The sequence below is a fragment of the Galleria mellonella genome, unplaced genomic scaffold (assembly GCF_026898425.1).
Source record: "Galleria mellonella isolate WM207_F2 unplaced genomic scaffold, CSIRO_AGI_GalMel_v1 utg117, whole genome shotgun sequence".
Taxonomy (NCBI): domain Eukaryota; kingdom Metazoa; phylum Arthropoda; class Insecta; order Lepidoptera; family Pyralidae; genus Galleria; species Galleria mellonella.
The window spans coordinates 8,610,107-8,633,349 of record NW_026441980.1 but is presented as its reverse complement, the minus strand read 5'-3'; the positions used below and the strand labels follow the sequence as shown (position 1 = coordinate 8,633,349).

The 23,243-nt window shown below is 29.8% G+C and overlaps 4 protein-coding genes across 6 annotated transcripts; 2 read left to right on the top strand and 2 right to left on the bottom strand.

The window, feature by feature from the left end:
- Positions 1–56: 56 nt before the first annotated feature.
- LOC113511575 (rab-like protein 3) lies at positions 57–4,698 on the bottom strand. 2 transcript variants are annotated; one of them, XM_026895206.3, is made up of 6 exons: positions 4,557–4,698; positions 1,794–2,003; positions 1,539–1,684; positions 1,319–1,455; positions 902–956; positions 57–513 (listed from the first exon to the last, which is right to left on the bottom strand). In XM_026895206.3, exons 1-6 carry the CDS (start codon positions 4,600–4,602, stop codon positions 370–372), a joined length of 738 nt encoding a protein of 245 aa, XP_026751007.1. In that variant the 5' UTR covers positions 4,603–4,698; the 3' UTR covers positions 57–369. The 2 variants fall into 2 exon arrangements, with proteins under 2 accessions (XP_026751007.1, XP_026751008.1); XM_026895207.3 differs by having other exon boundaries at positions 1,794–1,934; positions 4,557–4,681.
- Positions 4,359–16,067, top strand: LOC113511573 (general transcription factor IIE subunit 1). The gene is made up of 9 exons (XM_026895203.3): positions 4,359–4,629; positions 11,961–12,089; positions 12,509–12,625; positions 12,705–12,883; positions 13,547–13,773; positions 14,160–14,358; positions 15,077–15,209; positions 15,375–15,482; positions 15,836–16,067. The coding sequence occupies exons 2-9, from the start codon at positions 11,966–11,968 to the stop codon at positions 16,009–16,011; spliced, it is 1,263 nt and encodes a 420-aa protein (XP_026751004.1). The 5' UTR covers positions 4,359–4,629; positions 11,961–11,965; the 3' UTR covers positions 16,012–16,067.
- LOC113511572 (tyrosine-protein kinase transmembrane receptor Ror2) lies at positions 4,693–7,699 on the top strand. Its single transcript, XM_026895201.3, has one exon. It carries the CDS (start codon positions 5,134–5,136, stop codon positions 7,051–7,053), a length of 1,920 nt encoding a protein of 639 aa, XP_026751002.1. The 5' UTR covers positions 4,693–5,133; the 3' UTR covers positions 7,054–7,699.
- A 658-nt stretch (positions 16,068–16,725) lies between the features above and the next one.
- Positions 16,726–23,040, bottom strand: LOC113511633 (putative ATPase N2B). Of its 2 annotated transcripts, XM_052897046.1 has the most exons (8): positions 23,023–23,040; positions 22,237–22,644; positions 21,881–22,075; positions 19,914–20,155; positions 19,463–19,637; positions 19,240–19,389; positions 18,552–18,665; positions 16,726–17,337 (listed from the first exon to the last, which is right to left on the bottom strand). In XM_052897046.1, exons 1-8 carry the CDS (start codon positions 23,023–23,025, stop codon positions 17,212–17,214), a joined length of 1,413 nt encoding a protein of 470 aa, XP_052753006.1. In that variant the 5' UTR covers positions 23,026–23,040; the 3' UTR covers positions 16,726–17,211. The 2 variants fall into 2 exon arrangements, with proteins under 2 accessions (XP_052753006.1, XP_026751107.1); XM_026895306.3 differs by lacking the exon at positions 23,023–23,040 and having other exon boundaries at positions 22,237–22,887.
- Positions 23,041–23,243: the final 203 nt, after the last annotated feature.

Sequence of the window (23,243 nt, the reverse complement as noted above, 5' to 3'; positions counted from 1 at the left end):
TTTATATTAATCACTATTTTTTTAATAAATTATTAAAAGCAAATAAGAAAATGATACTTCGTTATTTATATTTATTTAAAAATATTTTACCTTATATTACAAGTATTATAAAACATTTCACCATATCGATTCAGAGATCTGTATCCTTTATTATAGGTATTTATGTAACGATAACACAAAAAATACACAACTATAGGCAACTTATTCAAAGACACGCGTACTTCTTTTTCCACTATGTGTATGAAAAAATGTCAGAATTTTCTCGATATATATGTACATCTTCTGCATTATTTATTACTTATTCATAATACTTACTTATACTCAACTATATAATAACCTATGCTTACTTTATTAAAAAACATAAATTTGTCAATCCATATGATAGAATCTTGGACTAAGATACTGCGCAGGTTTATTACTGGAAAGAGGTGTCGATGTAGCTATCATGTATGAAGGAATCCTTTTTTTATCCGGAAATGGACTGATTCTAGAGTAATATCTTCTTTCTATCACCTGAAGAAAAATAAACATTTATATAACAAGGTAACTTCATGAACTACTAAATGTTACACAACAAAATTGAAGTTTCTTGAAATATCGAAGTATTAATATGTATCTACATCTATTTAATTCTTAAATCTACATTCATCTAATGTTAATAACGAAGTTTTTTTTTACTATTTTTACTAGTATAGTAGTATTATATTATTTTCCTGTGTGATTGATACTTTTTTTTTAAATTTCTATAAAGATCGTATTATGTTTATTAATTATATTTACTACTGAGTACTTATATCATAAAATTTAATTTTTTTGATACCATGCAATTATAAAAAATATACTGCACAATATTCTCTTGAAACTTTATACAGAATATCTTATATCTTACCCAAAATCTTACCTTATCAAAAAATCTCGTTAATTTAACTGAATTGCTAGTACCCGGAGCAAGAGATCTGTAAACGTAAAAAAAGAAGTCAAATATAGTAGTAATATTAATATTAGTAGTAGCAATATTACGACATTACTAGGTTTTTTTAAGCTAACTATCTACAGTTTGGATAAAAGCATATCGTCTACAACATACGTACAACACTGCATATATTTTTTTATTCATTATATTCATTTATTTTTCTTATATAAATTATAATGTTATAATTTTCATTGTGTTTTCGAAATAACAATCGAAAAGGTAATTTCCAGGTTTCATGGATATAAGACCGTTGCCAGCTCTTATAACATAATGATTACTTGCTCTGTGGTAGGCTGTGTTTATATATAGGCACATAAAACTGCATTTGGTAGGCCAAAATAATACCTTGCTTGATGACAGTTCACAAATATTTCATCAGCTCCGCACTGCTCAGCTATACTACTAGCCAATCTTCTGTACTGATTCTTTCTTTGCTTTTCCTCTGCTAAATCAAATTTTGTTCCAATTACTAATATAGGTATCTGGAAATTATTAAAGCTCTTATTATATATAATAATATTTTTCGATGTTTAAATAGATTATTTTATTTTAATTTTATTTTTACTTGTGTAGAGCCTAAAAACTGTTCAGGATCTACATCCACGTGTTGCAGAGTTGGATTGGGGTTATCTTGATTTAGAATCTCTGTGAGCCATTTTTGCAAATTTACTTGACTTTTTCTATTTGTTAAATCATGTACTAATATTATACCTGAAAAGAATATAAATAATAAATTCCCGTTATACATGTATATATATGTGAAAGGCTGTTATATTATTGTCGTATACAAATAACAATAAAAAAGTAATTAAATAATTACCATGTGTTGGTTGATAAAAGACATCTCTTGTATTTCGATGTCCATTAGAACCACCCACATCCCAAAGCTCAACAAAAAACGTGTTCTGGGCTTGTGTTCCTTCTTTGTATCTATGTAGCTTCACCTCTACAGAGCAGCCAACTGTCCAACCCGGCGAAAGAATAGGCTTATTATGTGCAATAAGATAGGTGAGCGAAGTTTTACCTACGCCTGCAATTATGCATTAATAATTATTAAAAGCTTCTCCTTAACCCACTAATGAGAATTAGAAATATTAATTCATAACTCTTTATAAGAGCAAACACTTAGCTGTAGCATGCTGAGTATCTTGGAGCATCTGCATATGGCTAACAGTGTATGCAATGCTAAATATATTTTATAAACTTTTCTATATTTAGGATAACAACAATCTTAAACTTAATAATTATTGCATAGTATGAACTTTAATAAAGGTTATCCACGAACACTGTGCAAACCAATTGTAATACCCACTTGTAATAAGTGGGTATTACAATTGGTTCGCACCGACAATCTTCAGAGTGAGGTGTTGTAAAAAAATGTAGTGTGAGACTATATAGGTATATTTATTTGCTTTAAGAAATGAAAGGGAACAGGAAATGTAACAGATTTAAGATAGAATATTAGTACATACATTTGTAGTGAAAGTAATTTTGGTTTCAACAGAACATTAACAAAACAAAATAGTACTAGGTAACGCACAGATAAAGAAGAGTACTATTATCGTTAGACAAAGATCTCTTCTTAACAATTTGTGATGGGTTTTAGACGATTTTTTTAAATTTTTCTACCTAGAAAAAGCTTACTGTTTTTCCTGCAAAATACCTAGATATTATAGATAACTGTATCAATTGTAATTATTTATTTTCCTATTTCTCTATTATTTATCATACTACTATTGATAATTAATTCTGCATACATACAGGGAGGTAAAGAGGTTTCTTCAGGGTCGGCAACATGCGCGTAATACCCTTGATATTGCAAGCGTTCATAGGCTACGGTAACCGTTTACCATCAAGTGGGCCATATGCTTGGTTGTCATATAGTGTATAAAATAAAATGGTATAAAAAGTACACAAAAAAAAAACTGTTGAAGTAGGTTTTATATGTTCATATTAATTTATAGAGCCCACACGTTGCTAAAATACATTTTATGTTACTCTTTGTCTAATGTTAAATAAAATATAATAATATATAATATAGATAATTTACCGTGTTTAGTTATTACGGTATATAGATCCTATTCCCCTTTTCATCGAAAACAGCTTTTGATTTACAAATGAAACTTTTATATAACAATAGCGGCCCGCCCCAGTTCCGCACATGTGGACATTTATTTATTAGAAATTTTGAAATAAACGTAGAGTAAATGTATCTTTAGTCTTTCAAAATAGTTTTTTAAAATAGTTTTTCTTAAGTAGCTCTTTTTCAAACAAATTACTTTGAGCACGTATTTATTTTTTTATTATTTTTATCCCCAAACCTATTTATAATCAGAAACTTTATTTTTTATTTATTATTTTTAGTTATATTTTTCGTGTTTTAATTTTCTAGTATATACTTATAATATAAATAAAATTAAAATAAGACAGGAAAGTTTTGTGTAGATTAATTAGTCCTGTAAATATTTTTTTAATTGGAACAGAAAAAACGTGCTATGAAAAAGTCTAAACATTGAATGTTGGTAGCGTCCGTATATCATATAATAGATTAGCGCCGCGCCGTCCGCTACCACGCGCCATGGCCGCCGCTGTCGCAACCAAGGAATTGAAACACAGAACAAAATCCAAAAAATTTTTGGAATGGAATGTGTATATATATATATATATATATATATATATATATATATATATATATATATATATATATATATATATATATATATATATATATATATATATATATATATATATATATATATATATATAAATCTTTCCTTTATATAATAATAATGAAAATAAATAACTTATTTTTTTCTTTCAAGGTATAAAAATAGAATTATAACCTCGCATTTATTAATGATATTATGCTGGCGAGCTCAATGAATAATGATAAGTGAGAATGAAGTCACATCAGTCGATCCATCGTAACAAATTTCACAAGAATTAATAATTTATCTTTTAATATTTATTTAATTTGCTATTTTTTTAATGTGTGCACCGCCATTTGCTCTGTTTAGCGTGGCGGTTGACTGGTAGACAATGCCATCAGGCAATAAATCCGCCCTGTAAACATTTTTCAATGTGTGCAAAGGTATAAATAAATAATAACGATGATTTCTAGGAAATACCTTGTAGAGGTATCCACTTCTGGAACTAGTTTAGGTTAATGAGGCTTAAGTCAACCTATATATAATAAGTAAATAAGTATACTCAAGGGTGGGTGCCAGAATATACCAATAAATAAGAAATATAAAAATTATTGTTTTCACTTCTACTGCTGTTATTAAAACTTGTTTTACATTTTTTTTTTTCTTAAATATCTCCCATATCTAGTTACAGTTTTGCAATAATGGATTCATTAAAATAATTAAACTGTATGAATTTTTTTCCTGAACCGTCGCGAAAACAAAAATAATATAAAGCTATTTTATTTGAATGTTGTCTAAACTTCTGAAATGTCAAACATCTAGTCATGTCATGTTGGCATACGGCAAGATAAATAATAGAAATCCCTGGAGTTTACAATAGTAATTGCAAAAACAAAGTGTGAAAGTGGTAGAACAGTATTTAAGTTATAATTTACCTGAATCGCCGAGAACAACAACTTTGACCTTTTCAATCGCAGCCATAATATAAAAAGTTAAAATACGACTCCAGTAAGTTATAGTTCTATTTAACCTCTATCTCACAGAGTAAACAATACATTTACTTTTACTTGATACCAACATAAGAAAATCTAAATGTTGCCATATTAGTTACCTTTTATCACTATTTATATTAAATTTCAATTTAAAATAGTATTTTTAGATCTTCTTTAACTTTTATGTTAAATATATATTAAATTTGCAGCAATAAACTATATGAAACTTTGAATACTTTTATTTTAATTAGTATTTAAAAAAATATTTTCATCCATCTAGTGTGTATCCGAAAATTTTATTGCAGTATCTGAGAATAAATGATTCACTTTAGAATCCGAACGGGTACTTTCTACTAGGTACCTACCTATTCATTATTTTTGAAAAGTAAAATCAATAATAAATAATTTCGTCCGCCATTGTTTATTCAGTAGTCTGTTTTGTCTTGATTTACTCATTTGTATGAAATGCAACGACCTATACGTACACGCTTCTATTTACTAATGTTATTATAATAAGACAATGTACGTTCACTTTACAATATTTGTTGTGCTTATTCTTACAAAATCCGTGCATCTTTATTGTGGTCCGTATAATGGACAAATATGCAGAAGTTATTCTACTGGATACGTATGGTATAACAATACAGGCGGCTTGGAGAATGAAAAGATTACTACGGGGTTATGGAAGGAAATGATTTCCACTCTCAAAGAACCATGCAGAAGTACAGCTGAGAAATTACTGTGTGCTTATGCTTTTCCTAAGTGTATTCACAAAGATGAAATAGGTTATTTTGCACTACCACTTTGTTATGAAGACTGTATGGCCGTTAAAATGCAATTTTGTTACAATGATTGGATTGTTATTGAAGAGCAAAAACGTCGTGGAGTGTTCTTTGAGTCTCGTGGACACTTTCGATTTCCAGAATGTGAAAAACTCCCAAAATTTTCGGGTAAAGGTTCACAAGTTACATGTAACAACGCTGGTATTATAGATATGGATTTCAATCAAGTTACCCATACATGTGTTAGAGGCAATGGGCGCTACTATCAGGGAACCGTAAATGTAACAGAATCAGGTTTAGCTTGTCAAGCTTGGGAAGCTCAGTTCCCACATCAACATACTAGACCGCCTCTGGTATTCCCAGAAGTTCAGAATGCTACAAATTTCTGTAGAAATGCAGGTGGAGAGGAACGTAAACCATGGTGTTACACTATGGATGCTAATGTACGATGGGAGCACTGTGACATACCAGTTTGTGCCAACTTTAGTGAAGAATTTGACAATAGAAATGGACCAATAATTGTTATGGAGAATTACTTCACACCTACATTTGTTTTGTACTTATCCATAGGTGGCCTTGGCTGTATTTTAGGTATAGCATTAGTAGCATTATTATGTCATAATTTCTTAAAAAATCACTATTCAAAATGCAATATGACCAATCGAAGAAATGTTCAAAATGTGGATATTGACTTAGATAAATTACCTAGTAACTTGGCTTATCATACCACTGGAGCACAGCTGAATCCCAAATTAGAAAAATTAGAATTTCCAAGAAACAATATCATTTATATTCGTGATTTGGGACAGGGTGCTTTTGGAAGAGTTTTTCAAGCAAAAGCACCTGGACTTGTACCTGATGAAGAGTTCACTATTGTTGCTGTTAAAATGCTCAAAGATGAAGCCTCTCATGATTTGCAGTTGGATTTTGAGAGAGAAGCTTGTTTACTTGCTGATTTTGATCATCCAAATATAGTAAAATTGTTAGGAGTTTGTGCCATTGGAAGGCCAATGTGTTTATTGTTTGAATATATGGGAAAAGGTGATTTAAATGAGTATTTGAGGGCATGCAGTACTGCAACAAGTTTTCCACCAGCTGTAGAAAATAGGGAAGATTTACGTTTGCTTGCTACTCCATTAAGTCATTTAGATCTCTTACATATAGCTAGACAAATAGCATCTGGTATGGTTTATTTATCAGACAGAAAATTTGTACATCGTGACTTAGCTACTAGGAATTGTTTGATCAATGATGACATGGTAGTTAAAATTGCTGATTTTGGTTTATCACATAAAATTTATCTTCAAGATTATTATAAAGGTGATGAACATGATGCAATACCTGTGCGATGGATGCCTTTAGAGAGTATACTTTATAATAAATATACTTTAGAGTCTGATGTGTGGGCATATGGTGTGTGCCTTTGGGAGATATTTTCATTTGCTTTACAACCATACTTTGGTATGACTCATGAAGAAGTTGTTAGATTTTTAAAAGATGGTAATGTGCTAGCTTGTCCTGACAATACACCAAGATGTGTGTATGACTTAATGAAACAGTGTTGGAATCACAATCCAAGTGACCGGCCAAATTTTAGGATCATATACCAAACACTAGATAATATACAATTAATTTTGGAAAGAACTCGCACAGAGTAACTCAGTGTTTTATTCTAGTACTTAAGAACTGACTTTTGTATCATAATTTATTTCCTGCCAATATTATCTTGCCCTATTTATAAGGCTATATTTATTATTTCATTACAAATTATTATTTTCAATTACATGTATGTTAAGTGTCTTATTTAATTTGTGTATTGCTACATGTAATATATATGGTAAAATGTATAGATATTATAAAAAATAAAAAGACATAAGAGTTAACAAATAAAACCACTACTGTAAAATTTTTGGAGTGCATACTTATCAGTATAATGATAAAACTATGGACCATATAATCAAAGCTACTACCAGCTTTTTTAAATTATGATGGCTTTTATTCAAAAATCAAGAAAATTGTGATGTTAATTCCCACTTATTCAGCCTACCCTGAGATCAAATTTATTTAAAACTAGCTGTTCCCCGCGAGTTCATCCGCGTTTCTGTAGTTTTTTGTAAAATAAATAGCCTATGTCCTTCCTCACGGTTCAGTGGTTTTGATGTAACAGACACATTTCCCTTTACTGCTCTGCTCCTATTGATCGTAGCGTAATGAAAAGTACACTGTAAACTGCCCAGAAGTATGAAGAATAATTGTACCAAGTTTTGTTAAACTCCATCGAGTAGTTTTTGTTTCTATAACAAACATACAGACAGACAAAAATTTTACTGATTGCATTTTTAGCATCAATATCGATCACTAATCACCCCCTGATAGTTATTTTGGAAATATATTTCATGTACAGAATTAACCTCTACAGATTTATTAAAAGTATAGATTACATCATAAATCAATCTGCAATATAAGTTATGTATCTGTATGTATTGCTAACAAAACTATAATAGTTTTGTAAACAGATTTATATTGTAATTACTAAACTATTTGTTAACTCTTGTGTACCTCTCTCCTGTAAATAAATATCATAAGGAATGAAATAATTTTAGCCAGTACTATTTATTACTTATCTAAATATGTCAATTTTATTAGTAAACAACAGTATATCAGATACAGTTGTCAAAATAATCTGCTGAAGGTTGTCACAATGCTCTATATGCGGCATTAATATGATGACCTTAGGAAAAATATAATCCGTTTAATATTTAATAGCAGCTCATTGTCATTTAATGGCAGCAATTATTTTTTTTTTTACATAAAAGTAATTTTAATTATCTCTGTTATTTGAAAATATTTTACTGTTACAATGTTTTTATACATAATTTTCTTCTTAAATTGCCATTGTCATAATACATTTATTGGTTTAATATTCCCTTTATTAAGTATACACATTTCTTTTAAAGACTGATTTTTTTTTATGTACCTAAAATTTTATATTAAGCTTCCACTACAATTTAGTATAGAAATAATATCATTATTAAAAATCTTATATTTCTGTTAGTGTCCATTGAAAAACTGATAAAAATTTAATAGTTTATTCAAATTAATTTTAATTGGGTAATTTATAATTACCAATGTCATTGATGCATATTACATAATTATATATGTAGCTTTGGCTATAGATACATAGACTGAACTCAGGATAATTAATACAATATTTTATATAATTGGTAATTTTCAATTATCAATGTCATGAAAAATTGTATTATGAATGCCACAATATAATATTAAACACAAATATAAATATAGACTGCTGTAATAGGCTCTCAATTATTTTTTTAATATTTAGTTTTTTTTTTCATATATACACATGTGTATGCCATTAACACACAAAATTATGTACTTATCTACCTAATTGCAGCTCAATAGTGTTAGGATATATGGTTACCTACGATTCTTATTCTATTTATACCCGACTGCGCGACACAAAGGAGGATAACATTTTCACCAGTCTAATATCATGACTGCATGAAAATTTTGTAGATAAAGAATAGCGCTGATGCTTCAAAACTGACCCACTGTATCATATTAACACATACTTAATTATGTATATTACGATAATGATCAATCTCCGACTCATTTGAAATTCAATTATTCACTATATATTGACTGACAAACATCAGGTATAATAATTATAAAGTTATGAAAAAAAAATGTTCTTACTAAAATAAAAAATTGCTTCCGCTAATTTTAATTATCCATATTTTCTCGTTATCTTGATATTTCATATTGAAGTATAGTCAGATATTATAATAAAAATTTAATGACATAATAATCTATGTTTTTTTTATCGAATTTAATAGCGCATTTAATAGATAATGTCTTCATTAAACTTAGAAATAATGAAAAACATATTGCAATTTACGACTATTTTATATGGTATGTAATTACTGAAAAATCAAGAAAATAAGGTCGCTTTTTATACTTGATAGGTACAATAAACGTGGATCATAATGCATTTACCACTTCATCATATACAACGAAATGCAGTAGTGTTCTATTGTAGCTGATTATATAAAACTCATAATTAATTTCTATATGTATTATATTTATTTTAATGTTTGTCGTTGAAATTAAATAGATTTTGATTTATTTGTTAAGTAGAAAAAAAAAACAAATATAAGCCATAGTCAAGGCTTAATTTGATTTTATTAAAATATTTTTTTGCTTAATTTTCTTTATTCCATAAAATTTTCAACACAACTTACAACTTTCCAGTATTGCATACAAGATTTTTTTATACATCAGATTGACTAGCATAAGTGGTACAAAGATTTATGCTATAGCTGCGTTCATGTTTACAGCAATAATGCATGGAAATTTGTGTTTTCAAAAACAATGGCTAGAATCACAGATACGTTTTCAATATAAAATTTATTTATAGATTATAAACACTAGCTTAGTAGAGACGTAAATTTATGTTAAACACACACTGCCCTCTGTTCCTTCAGAGATATTATAAAACTACGAGAAATAGACGCGTTTGGTATTATAACTCTGTATAATTTCGAAGTAGGCTTTAAATTTTTTTTAACTGAATCTTATCAAATATTGCAATAGAAATATTGTGTACTACAATACTTCTATTGCAATATTATATCAAAACAATCTTTATTTGTCATTATGTATCATGGTGTTCGTGAAAAAGGTTATACAATTTTTGTAATCTTACAAATTTGATAGTATTATAGGATTGCGACAACTGTCTTGTTGTGCGGTTTCTTTATTGATATTTGTTAATCCTTCTTAGTGTCGTGTTTTAGTACTTCAACCTATAACGCGTGAACTGTGATATACAAGGCGAAATCAAAATCATTAGCATCGTTTTAAGGGAGAGGTCAACCGACAAAACTGAACATTTTCACCAAAGAAATATGAGTCGAAAAACAACAAATAAAATTTGAGCCTCCAATAGTTACACGACAAGTTCAATGGCTGAGTTAATATAAGAAACTAAATTTTTTGTAGTTATTGATTCACGACATTTCTATCTTAATATGTTATATATAGCATGGGTAAATTCTTAGTTTTAAGTACTGCTAACGATTTCGATTACTACTTGTATATAAATATGTATATAATTCTATATATACAATTCACGCAACAAAAATAATAACGAATTTCAGAACACCATCTATTTATGCACTTTTCTAGAAATATAAATTAGTGGTTTTCTGAATTTCTATAATATAAATAAAAATATGATTTCTGTATATAATTCCATCTAGCGGTACGAATTGTAAACTTAAACAAAAAATATTGTTGAAATTGATATTTTGTGAAGTGGACAAACTTTTTAGTTACAAATAAATGAAATAAAAAAATTGTAAAAAAAATGTATTTTATTGAAGTACTCCCAAAAACAAAATTGGAATAACATTTGGGACCAATGTTTGTGTAATTGTTTGAGAGATGATTAGTATTTTATTATTTAGTTATATTTAATATTCAATAATGCAAAATAGGAAAAATATTTTTAATCAGTACTAATCTAACAAGGAAGAAATAATATACTTTTACAGCGTGTCAATCAGTATAGCCATTAACTAAACTGTACATAGAAAATAAGCTATTCTAGCTTTAATTTATATTTAGCAGGACTAGCCAACCGGTCGATCGCAACTATTACTCCAGATAATCGTGGCAAGGCAAAAAATATATTTTGCTTATCTAGCGGAAGATGGTCAGACGCTATGCTCATACTAATATAAATAAGTAGTTACTAAGAATAATTTTCATTTTTATGTTTTCCCTCTTAATAAAATAAAAAATACTACAATGCTACATAATTATGTACTGAACTACATATGTCATTTCATTTGATATTTCAAGAAATATGTAATTGGTAAATCACACAGGATTTCGTCAATAAACAGTACATTTTGGCTCTAGTCAAGTCGGCCACCCCTGATATATAGCTTAACTCTCTGTTTGTGTGTATTACGTGTATGTGAGGCTATATATAATACAAACTGATTCGGACAATAATCTGAGTGATAAAAGAAAACTTGAAAAACTAGGAAAGTATGTTGTCATTGTATAAAAAAATGCAATTAGGTATTAGTTACTTCAAGTAGGTATTTACCTATCTTTTTAGTCACGTAGATACTAATTAATACATTAACATTCTGAACAACTTTTAATTATTTAAATAGTTCATATTTCCACTTTCTAAATGGTCCTTAAATGGAAGAACAAAATTTACAAATCTATTATGAGACCTATCGTCTTTTATACACGCGGCAGAGAAGCGAATATTAAAATGAATGTGTGGAGTGACAAGAAAAGACAAAATAAGAAATGAGCACGTGCGAGGAAGTTTGAAAATGACGCTAGTAGCGAGAGAAATGGTGTAGTAATAGTTGTCCTGGTAATCTTGGTATAGACATACGCGGAGGAACGAAAAACATGTTTTGAACTCATGAAATATTTCTGGTTGCATTAAAGGAAATGTTAGTATATACGAATATATAATGTATTGTTAGTACAAAGAGTATAATAAATATTTCAGGTATTATGACGGAAGAACGACTGGTCACGGAGGTGCCTAGTAGTCTGAAACAACTTGCAAGACTTGTTGTACGTGGATTTTATACAATAGAAGATGCTCTAATTGTAGATATGCTGGTGAGAAACCCCTGTAAGTATAACAAGGTGACTGTAACAAATGATTGAACAGAATTTAACTATCTAGTAAGTATATACTTCTATGTGTACACTAATTCCAATGTTTTATGACCTAAGGTATATAAATATACCTACAATATTGCAATGTTCTAACATTAAACAAACTTTCTCTGAAAAACTCAATGATCCACTCATTGAGTGTCAGTACCAGTCACCAAACAACGGTTTATTAAGATATGATATAGATAATTTATCATTCCCATAAGTAAAACTAATATCGCTTGTTTATAATAACATGAATTATAAGCAAATGATAACACCTCATTTGTTAAAATCAAGTCGCTTAAGGCAAAATCCTTACATATAAACACCCAAAAAACATAACCCCCCTTTCGTTGGTAGTAGGGTAAAAATGATATTTTCGCTGTCCAGGTATGAAAGAAGATGACATATGTGAACTTTTAAAATTTGAGAGGAAGATGTTACGTGCTAGAATAGCGACCTTAAAAAATGACAAGTTCATCCAAGTCAGACTAAAAATGGAAACAGGTAATGTGTAAATATAATATCTACCTATAGAATTTGAATTTACTCAAAAATTTTGTAATATCGTAGAAAAAATCTTCAGGTCCCGATGGCAAAGCACAGAAGGTTAACTATTATTTTATAAACTATAAAACATTTGTGAACGTGGTCAAGTATAAATTGGACCTTATGCGCAAACGCATGGAAACTGAAGAGCGAGATGCCACTAGCCGCGCCAGTTTTAAATGCCCCGCTTGCGGCAAGACATTCACAGACCTAGAGGTACCTATTATTTATTAATATATATTGTTATTTGAAAAATAATGATAGATGCATGTAAGCGGAACTGTTCTGTATAACTAATAATCTGCACCTAATCTCAAATTGTGTCACATTCCTCCAAATAAGAATGCTTACACTTATAGATTTCATTTTCTATGACTAAGATTATTCATCATCTTCCTACCCTTATCCCAATTATTATTTGGGGTTGACGTAATATATTTTTATCCATATTAAAAAAAGATTTGGCTTATAGTTTTACGACCGGCTGCCTGCCTGACGTCAACCCTCTTTGGGAAATTACTAACTATGATTGATAACTATGATTGGATATGACTAAGATTATTAATGTATATAATATAAATATATACATATAGAGACACTGCCGTGTGGTCATAATATAAGAAACGACTACGGGAACTTAATGGTCAAGAGATGGGCAACGGCGTCCCTCTTAAAACCTCACCTCATTAAGTTACCTTAATCGCCTCTCACACCACCCAAGGGAAAGGAAATGTCTTTATTTATATCCACAAAAATATTCTTTAGTATTAGACGAAGAATAGATGAAAAAGATTCTCTATTGCAACTCTAAAAGAAAAAAATAAACATTTTTCTTCTTCAAAGTTAAAAAGACATTTATATTTAATATTTTCATTTTAGGCCGACCAGCTCTACGACATGATGACTCAAGAATTCCGATGCACATTTTGCAACCAAGTCGTAGAGGAAGACCAATCCGCACTACCAAAAAAAGATTGTAGGTTACTGCTAGCTAAGTTTAACGAACAATTGGAAACATTATACGTGTTATTACGTGAAGTGGAAGGAATCAAATTGGCACCAGAAATATTGGAGCCTGAACCAGTAGACATAAACACAATTAGAGGGTAATTATGTTTCTTTTTATACCACTGAGGTGGCAAACAAGCATACGGCTCAACTGATGGTAAGCCGTTACCATAGTAGTACTTCTGTAGTTTTAACAATAATCGCTAGATAGCACTGTTACCAACTTTACTATCATTAACGTGGTCATTTCCGGTCAGTTTTTAGTTGGTAGGTAACCTGAGTAACGATAACAGTATAGATACCCAATCATCTTCTTTGATAATGACAAGGTATGCCTAGTATACATTACTCTTGTTATCGGATTTTATCCTCACCTATCATCCCACATGGGTACCAACTCAAATATATTTGCATTAGCAAACCGACAGCGTAAGCGCATTTACCAGCCTATTATCAATCAAAAAAATTTGTAACAATATTGCAGATTAACAATGAAGCAGCCACTAGCCCGGCCGCCTGGCGAACAGTGGTCGGGCGAGGCGACTCGCAATCAAGGCCTCGCGGTTGAGGAAACGCGCGTCGACGTTACAATCGGCGAGGCTGATAACTCCAACGACGCCTTGGCGCATAGGAAGGAACGTCCCGTTTGGATGGTGGAAAGCACAATCGTCACGAATGACCAAGTACTTATATTTACTTTAAAAAACATAGTAATACTTATAAAGGTGAAACTTAAATCGTGAGCTATACTCGTAAATAACTTTACAAGTTATAAGTCATCAAAAGATTATATAATTCTTATAAAGATTTATAATACTTATACCTTCTTCACTGTGCTTTTTTTTTATACAACATAGAATGGCAAACAAGCTGCCGGCCCACCTGATGAAAAGTGGTAACCGTCGCCTATAGGCATGAGCAGTACCATGGACATAACAGAGTATAATGTTTCGCCTTTGATACCCCCCACCCGTTGCCATTCCTGAAGACTCAGGTGTTATTCCTCTGTACCCTGTAAATTCACGTCATATCCCACCCTTCAAACCGAAACACCAAGCAAACGACTTTTGTACAGTCTCCCTCTGGTAAATTAATTTCTTAATTCATAGTGATACGACCTTTTTTTATTTTCTTTTTTGAAATGTGCCACACAATCACGCCCATTGCCTAGCCCTCATACTAGGATATCCTGTATTATGAGGAACCAGGTAAAGAACAGACCCGAGCCAATTCAGAAAAGTTTGTTTCGTAAATTGGCCCGACCGGGAATCAAACTCGGGACTTCATTAATGCAAAGCGATGCGTCCACCATTTCACTAAAAAGGTCCTCAAATTGACAGCTAACTATTAAATGTGTGTTAATATTATGTTTTAGTATCATATATGACAATATTTTTTTAGGGCGACAGCGTCCATTCTACTGATGCCGCTCTCGAAAAAGCAGCAAGTAACGCAAGTAATGCTAAAACATCAGGAAAAGAAAAGAACGATGATATTATGTCTGTTCTGCTTGCTCACGAGAAACAAAACACAGGTACCTCTATATAATTATCGCTACTATTAGCGACATCAAAAGGTTTTCAAAAAAGTGACCGATTACTTAAAGTTAAAAAGGAAGATGCTAATAAAACTGTTTCTATCTTTATATCAAGTTTTTAGAAGCCAAGCTAATTTACGATATTGCATTTCATTTGTACAGGTAGTTCAGCTGCGAGTGCGTTAAAAGGTTTAGAAGCAGAAAGTTCGGACTCCAGTGATGACGAGTCGAAAGATCCGTTCAAACTCAAAGACGAGTTGGCTGCTGTCGGTAAGAACATTTTCCGTTTTTATTTCTTATAGTCAATTATAATTCATATTATAAATCCACCAACTTATTTCATATTTTTATATGTTTAATGATGTTGTATGCCCAATTATATTTAATTATTTTGACATTTTATATATTCAATGTCCAAAATTTTCAAATTCTTGTGATTTAAACTCAGTATCTACCCCGTTTTTATGAAATTATCTGACGATAATTTGACAGTGTAATAAGTCCCTAAACAAGTGCTATCCTTAATCTAGTCAGTAACTATATGATTAAACACCTCATTCATCGCTAATTATCAAAGCAGTCCCTAATGACTTCCATTAAATTGAAATACGTATCTATTGCAGCTGAAATGGAAAGCGATGACTCGGATTCAGAGGACAATGCCCCAACAGTGCTGGTGAACGGCAAAGCAGTACCACTCACAAAAATAGATGACACCATTATCGCACAAATGACACCTTCGGAGAAAGAGACATATATACAGGTGTACCAAGACTATTACAGTCATATGTACGATTAAACCTTTTGTCTACGATGCATACTATTACATACCCAATAAATTCGACGTTAAAAAGACGTACACTTATTTGTTTTAAAAAAATATTTTAACATTTATCAGGTTATGACTTTGAAAGGAATGAAGCAGAATTTCAAAGATTACGAGTAGCTAGCTTTAATATAACGTATTTTTTTCTTTTTGGATATTACTCGACAATTTTATCAGTTTCAAACCCGTTTTGATTAAGAATATTCCAATCTTAGTCTATTTTTTATCATGGCTGAAGTTGCATTTATTGCGTATTTGTTTCTTTTTTTATTCAACTAGAATGGCAAACAAAACAGACAAACAGATTATACTGTTTCACCCATGATATCCCCCATGTGTTGCCATTCCTAAAGACTAAGGTGTTATTTATACCTCTGTACTCTGTAAATTCACTACCACTGTCATCTCACCCTTCAAACCGAAACACAGTCATGCAAACACAACTGCTTCACGGTAGAAATACGAACGGGACAAAAGTACCCAAGCAAATGACTTTTGTACAAAGTCCCCTCTGGTTTTTCTGAAATCTGAAGAGGAATAGGAGGCGCAACACCTTTGTCCTTAAGAAAGGTAGCACATGACAAAGATGATGCATGTACACATGACATTTTCGCATATGGGGTCACCTAAGCCGTTGAACGTCGACCCATACGAATCTTTTGTGCTTTAACACACACATAAACCACGTTATATATTTATAACTTTTATTTCATTCTTATTTCAAATAAATAGTTAACAAAATAAAACTCTTCAACACTAAACAGGTACGTAACAATAAAGTCGAATCAATTGGCATTATTATGCATGACATTAGATGTCTATATAAATTTTAATAAATTAATAAAAAAATATTTGACATACACATAAAAAATACTAACATGTGTATGTGCGTAATCAAAACCTAACAGTCAAAATTAAGTAACCCTTATACACACACAAACAATAAAGTTAGTATGAAATAAATATTTATGACAATGTTGAGTAATACTGACTGTACATCAACAAGGTACAATGTAGTATCAAGGTATTATATAATACCTAAAAAAATAAAACTGATTACTCATTATGAATCTAGGACTCATACAGTATATCCCAAGTACAATGTAATGGCAGGTGAAAAAAAATTACTAATTTAAATAATTTATTTAGCTAATATTAACTATTCTTGATCCATTAATTTAGATGTTTTCCCCATTTCTCCCAATATTCCTCAGTTTGCATTTCCATTATTCTTGATAAACACCGGTCACAAGCAAACATTTCCTCTTCACCCGTGAATATAGCAGCTCTTGCATCTTCCTGAAAAGTGAGATAAAAATAAGAAATGATCAAATAAGAAATAATTAGAAGTCCTTGGTTGTGTCTAAATTGCTTTATTTGGATATTTTTATACTTTTTAAAATTAACTTTGTCTTGAAATGTAAGTATATAACTCACAATATATTGTATAACTGTTAACTGGCAGTAGTATTGGTTTTATTTATATATTAAAAGTCACGATTAAAATATATGTATGTTATACCACAACAGTTGCAAACAAACATAAAACCAAAAATAAAACAAACTCCCTTCCCATATACAAGAGAGTCCCTCTATTACCTCTTTCAAGAAAAGGTTGAAATATACTTTTTTTCCCTTATGTATATATTTTTTTTTATTTTTCTAATTGAACTGTCAAATCATTAAAATAAATTTATAATATAAGTAATATATTCATTTATTTTAACATTTATTATATAAGTAGGTAGGTATTATACGTATTTATAGTGTATGTGTTTATGTAATATTTTATTATATATGTTAATATTTTATTTAACTGTACATTTGTTTACGTATTAATAGTTGTAGCACTTTAGCTGCCTGCTAACGAAATACTTTGTAACTGTATTGGGTTGACTGAAAGAGATCTCTTTCAGAGATAAGTCCACCCTTGCTTACAAAATTTATAAATACATTATTTTATATTTAACTTACAAGTGCAATAAAGAATACATATGAAACCTGTCTGATGCTAAATGGTCACTATAACCTATAGACACCTGCATGACTAGTGGTGTTACGTGCATGTTGCCGTTATCAAGAACCTCATACTGTAGTCTCTAGGGAAAACCACAGTAGGGAGCTCATTGTACAGCCTGAATATATCTATAGTTATTTCTTTTCATTTAGATTTTGACTGATGGAGTATATATTCATACATTCTTATTATTTTTTGTTATCAATGTGATAACCAGCACATCCATCGGAAATTACTGATTTTAATTTTTTGAATTTTTATAAGTACTCAGATTCCCTAGTGTGAATTGTGCAAAGAGTTAAGTTACTGCTACTTTCATGTTTTCATCTATATTTGTATGGAAGTAAAAAATTCTGAAACCATCAAATAATGGCACAGTTCTTTTCAGTACAAATTTTATCAATATAGTAATAACGTAAATCTGTGATAAATTACATTAGAAACATTTTAATGTTTATATAAAATACATAGATTTGCTTGTACTCTATGTACTTACAGAATCTTTAGTTATCTTCAAATCATCCATAAGAGCTCTATCAGCATCACCCACTTCTTTTTCCTCATTTACTTTCATCAGGTCCTTAGGCTCACAATCAGCTGCTATTACTACCTATAAAATATACAATAAGCTTTTATATAGGTACACAACATTTTTGAAAGAAAATATAAACACAATACACAAAATAACTAGCTACTATATATATACATATATGTACATGCAATGTTTAGTTATTGTTAGCAAACATTGTTTGGTATAAAAAAAAAATATTAGGATTAAAACTATCCTATCTCTCAAGTTGGAGCAAACAATTTACAAAATTTATTATGAAAATCTATCGTGTCTACATGGCAACATGTAACAAAATACCAAGGATAGTGTCATCAGAGACAAACATAAGTATATTATATTTTTTGCATATTTATGTGTTTATTATGATATTGAGTGGGGTTTTTTTTAAAGAATATCAGTCAGGATTTCAAATGTAACAAAAGGCAATAAGATTCGCTATTTTACTAGTATCAGGTATATTAGTATCAAGTATGTGGAATTTTAAAAATACACTTATAAAAGATATGTAAAACATGACAAAAGTTGACAACATTATACTACCATAAATTAACTTAGAAAAACCAAGAAATATAAGGATGTAAATAAACAATATCATTTATGAACTAACACTTACCCTTACTCTATTATCATAAAGAGTATCTATAAGTGTAATAAATCTTCTGAGCTGAGATCTATGTTTTATTATAGATATCTGAGGTAAGTTTCTTATAAACACTGTATGGAATGTTTTTGAAATAACAAGATAATCGCTGGCACCCAGAGGCTGAAATTAAATTTTTATTAGTACTCCACAATAGATAAGGTTATAATTGCTTTATTAAAAAAAAAGCACTTACTCTATCACACAGTTCTTCAAAAGTTGAATCCAAAATTCTTCCACAAGACTTGGCAAACTTAACATTTCTGCCCATAATGTTTATAACTCTAGGTCTGACTGTATCTGTCTCTTTAGAAATAAGAAATTTAAATAAATTGTCTACCGCATTGTTCTCTTCTGTTAATTCACTGTTCCTAAAAATATTGAAAAATCATTTTTCTATTGAATTGTTGGAAAATTATTGTTTTGATGTTTTCTAAATACTACATAAAATAACAAAATATCTATTCTGATTTTTGATCAATAAGTAAAATCATGTCAAGACCTAAAATAGAATACCTAATAAGACCAAAAATAGAAAATGGGCCTAATACTATTATTGGGCCCAATTTCAGTACAACTTCTACTTATTTGCGATTAAAACACAGTAATATTTTTTTTTAACTTTATAGAAAATTAAATTCACTTACATAAAATATTTGCTATACTTATTGCCACTTCCCCGTAATCTGTAATCAATTCCTGAATCTAACTGAAGCACATTACAATGTGATTTTAACACTGGTATGAATGGCAAGAAGTTAGATCTCTGTAAACCATTTTTGTACAAGTCATCTGGCTTCCTATTACTCGTAGCTATCACCACACAGCCATTATCAAACAACTGAGTAAAAAGACGTTTTAATATCATAGCATCCCCAATATCTGTCACCTATAAATATAATAGAATTTGTTTTAAAATATAGACATTATTGGTCTATCACCTAATAGTTGTGAGATATTATTACAGCCAAACTAGCATTTTACATTACCCTACATTGCCTTTTTTCTATTTATAAATTCAATTGCCAATAACAAGGTGGCTAAGACTGTCATCATTTCTAAAAGAAAAAAGCAAAGCATTATTTCTCTTACCCTGACCTTTTTAATCTTTAAAATCATGAAATATATACCAACCTATATAAATGAACTGAACATTGATAAACAAAAATCAGACAATCTACAAACTGCTAATTATAGACATAAATTCTACTTTTTAAAGTCATATTGGCATTACATGCCTTAGACAGCAACTAAGTTATTCAATTAAATATGTATAAATACAGAGAAAACAAAATATGTCCAATTTTCTAATTACAATTCCACAAATAAGAACCTAACAGTAAAATATCGAAACAAATTAATTTCCAAAGATAATGTAGTAAAATTTCTAGGTATTACGTTAGATGAAAATTGTAATTGGAAGATCCATATAAATGTGTTATGTACTAAAATTAATAAATTTGTATATGCACTCAGACGTCTACGCAATACAGCCAGTAAAAATGCAGCTCTTACCGCGTATCATGGCTACGTTGGATCTATATTGCGATATGGAATCTTACTTTGGGGTAATGCAACATTGATTAACAAAGTATTCATTTCACAAAAGAAATGCGTTAGAGCTATCTGTGGATTAGCGCCTATGGAATCATGTAGAAACTATTTTAAAGATATAAAAATATTAACAGTTACGAGTTTATATATCTTAGAAATTGGAATCTTTGTTAAAAAACACCCACAGTTATTTAATAAAATTTGTGAAATTAATAAATTTATCAAAAGGGACCCTACCAAACTACACATGCCTATATGTAAGAGTAGCCTTTATCATAAAAATTGTTTTGTGATGTGCATAAATATTTACAATAAGATACCCCAGTCATTTCGTGAAATGCCCTTTGAAATTTTCCGAAGAAAACTACGAAATTGGCTTAATGAAAAGTGTTTTTACACGATAAAAGAATTTGTAAGTCTGAATGGCAGATTAGACTAAGAATGCATTTTACGTAATAATATTAATAATATGACATGTACAATTTTAATGCTTCATAACTATAATATCGACTATTTTTAAATGTTGACATAATTAACTAATTCAATGTAACAATTAATATGTATTTAGAATAATTATTTGGACATACATAATTGATAAACTTTTACTTAACATGTGCTAAAACAAAATTTGCATGCCTTTAGATAAGGCGAAATGTGTAGTTCAGTTACCATTTAAAGACCTTTGTACCACATTTCGAGCAAATAAATTATTCTTATTCTTATTCTTATTCTTATTATGCCTGTAATTATGTCTAAATTCAATAAACATGCCACAAAATAAGATTAAGTTCACTTTTCATGAACATATAGCACAATTATTTTTATATATTTTAATTAAATAAATTACAATATGCAAGACAAGAAATTCAAAATTAATTTATATGTTAACCAATAAAATATAACTGCAATATTATAATAGTAATTATTACTAGATATGCTAACAGGCTATACTATATGATCTAGATAAAGCTAGCCTATATCCTTCTCTATGCCAAATATTATAATATTCTAAATGTAATGATGAAACTCACTTTTACATTTATAATAAGGTTTTACGTACTTGAAATTCATCAAAGCATATAAGCCAGGATTCTTGTGTAATATCTGCAGCTACTGGTGGTATAGGGTCAAAGGGTTTTGCACCTTCATCTCTGAATGAACTTGCACCTTTGCCAGACTTAATTTTTAGCTCATGTATACGAGCATGTATGTTCAGCATAAATGAATTGAAATGTACACGCAACTTTTCTTTTATCTGAAATAAGACATGGTATTATTTAAACTTGGATAAAGTACATACTGACCAGATAAACTTTGTTTTGCCTCTATAAATCACTTATTGGCATAAAAACTTTTATTTCTTAAGTAACAGGAAACATTATTTACAAAGCTTCAAGATAAAATAGATAACATTACCGGAAGAGATTCATAAAATAAATCCATTAACATCGTTTTTCCTCCACCAACACTTCCAAAAATGTATAGACCTTTGGGTGCAATAATTCTTTCAGGTTCACTTTTTTTAAAAAAACTAAATATTGAGCCACTACTACGACCTTGTGTTGTAGGTCTTTCAAACTTTGTCACTTCTTGGTATATCTCTTGTAACTGCTGCATTATTTTTTCCTGATATGGATCCTTACTTAAGATACCATCTTCGACTTTCTTCGTATATGCATACCATGGACCACCATTGTGTAGTGGTTTATTTTTAACTTGTGTTGAATATAACTTGATACACTGATCACAATACTTCCAATGATATTTCACAGAAGAAGAAACACGAAAACTTAACCTCTGCATGAACATTTTATTAATTGTCACCTGATCGAATCGTATAGAAAAAAGATTTTCATTATATAATCTTCAAACTTTGTTGTTAAAATCTTGCTAGGTACATAATTATACAAAACTGTACCTAAGTATTTATTACAAATCTGGCATAAGTCAATATTAATTAAAGGTAACCATAGATTAATTACTGGACTAATTAAAAATTTATATTACAAAAAGAACCAGTTGCAATGGCAACTGCTTGTACAGATTAGAGAGACTATAAGTAGATGAATATTGACAGAACGTTGACATAAAGTGTTGACAATTGACACTTGCAATACATCTGAGGGTCTATCATGAAATATTTTTCGAAATTTGGGGGCATGACGAAACACAAATTTGAAGTTAAAATTACATAAGACATACCATTTAAAATGTTAAAACTGTTATGATAGGATTTATGACGGACAAAATCTTTTTCTATTACGAATTTTTAATATTATAGAAACTTCACTACTATAAGAAATGCGTTATATTCATACAAACTTCACGTTTGTATAAAGGTATTCAAAGAAAAATAACATTCCGTAATATACTTAATATCTATATGAAATTACATTTACTATGTACAGAGGCATATAAATAAA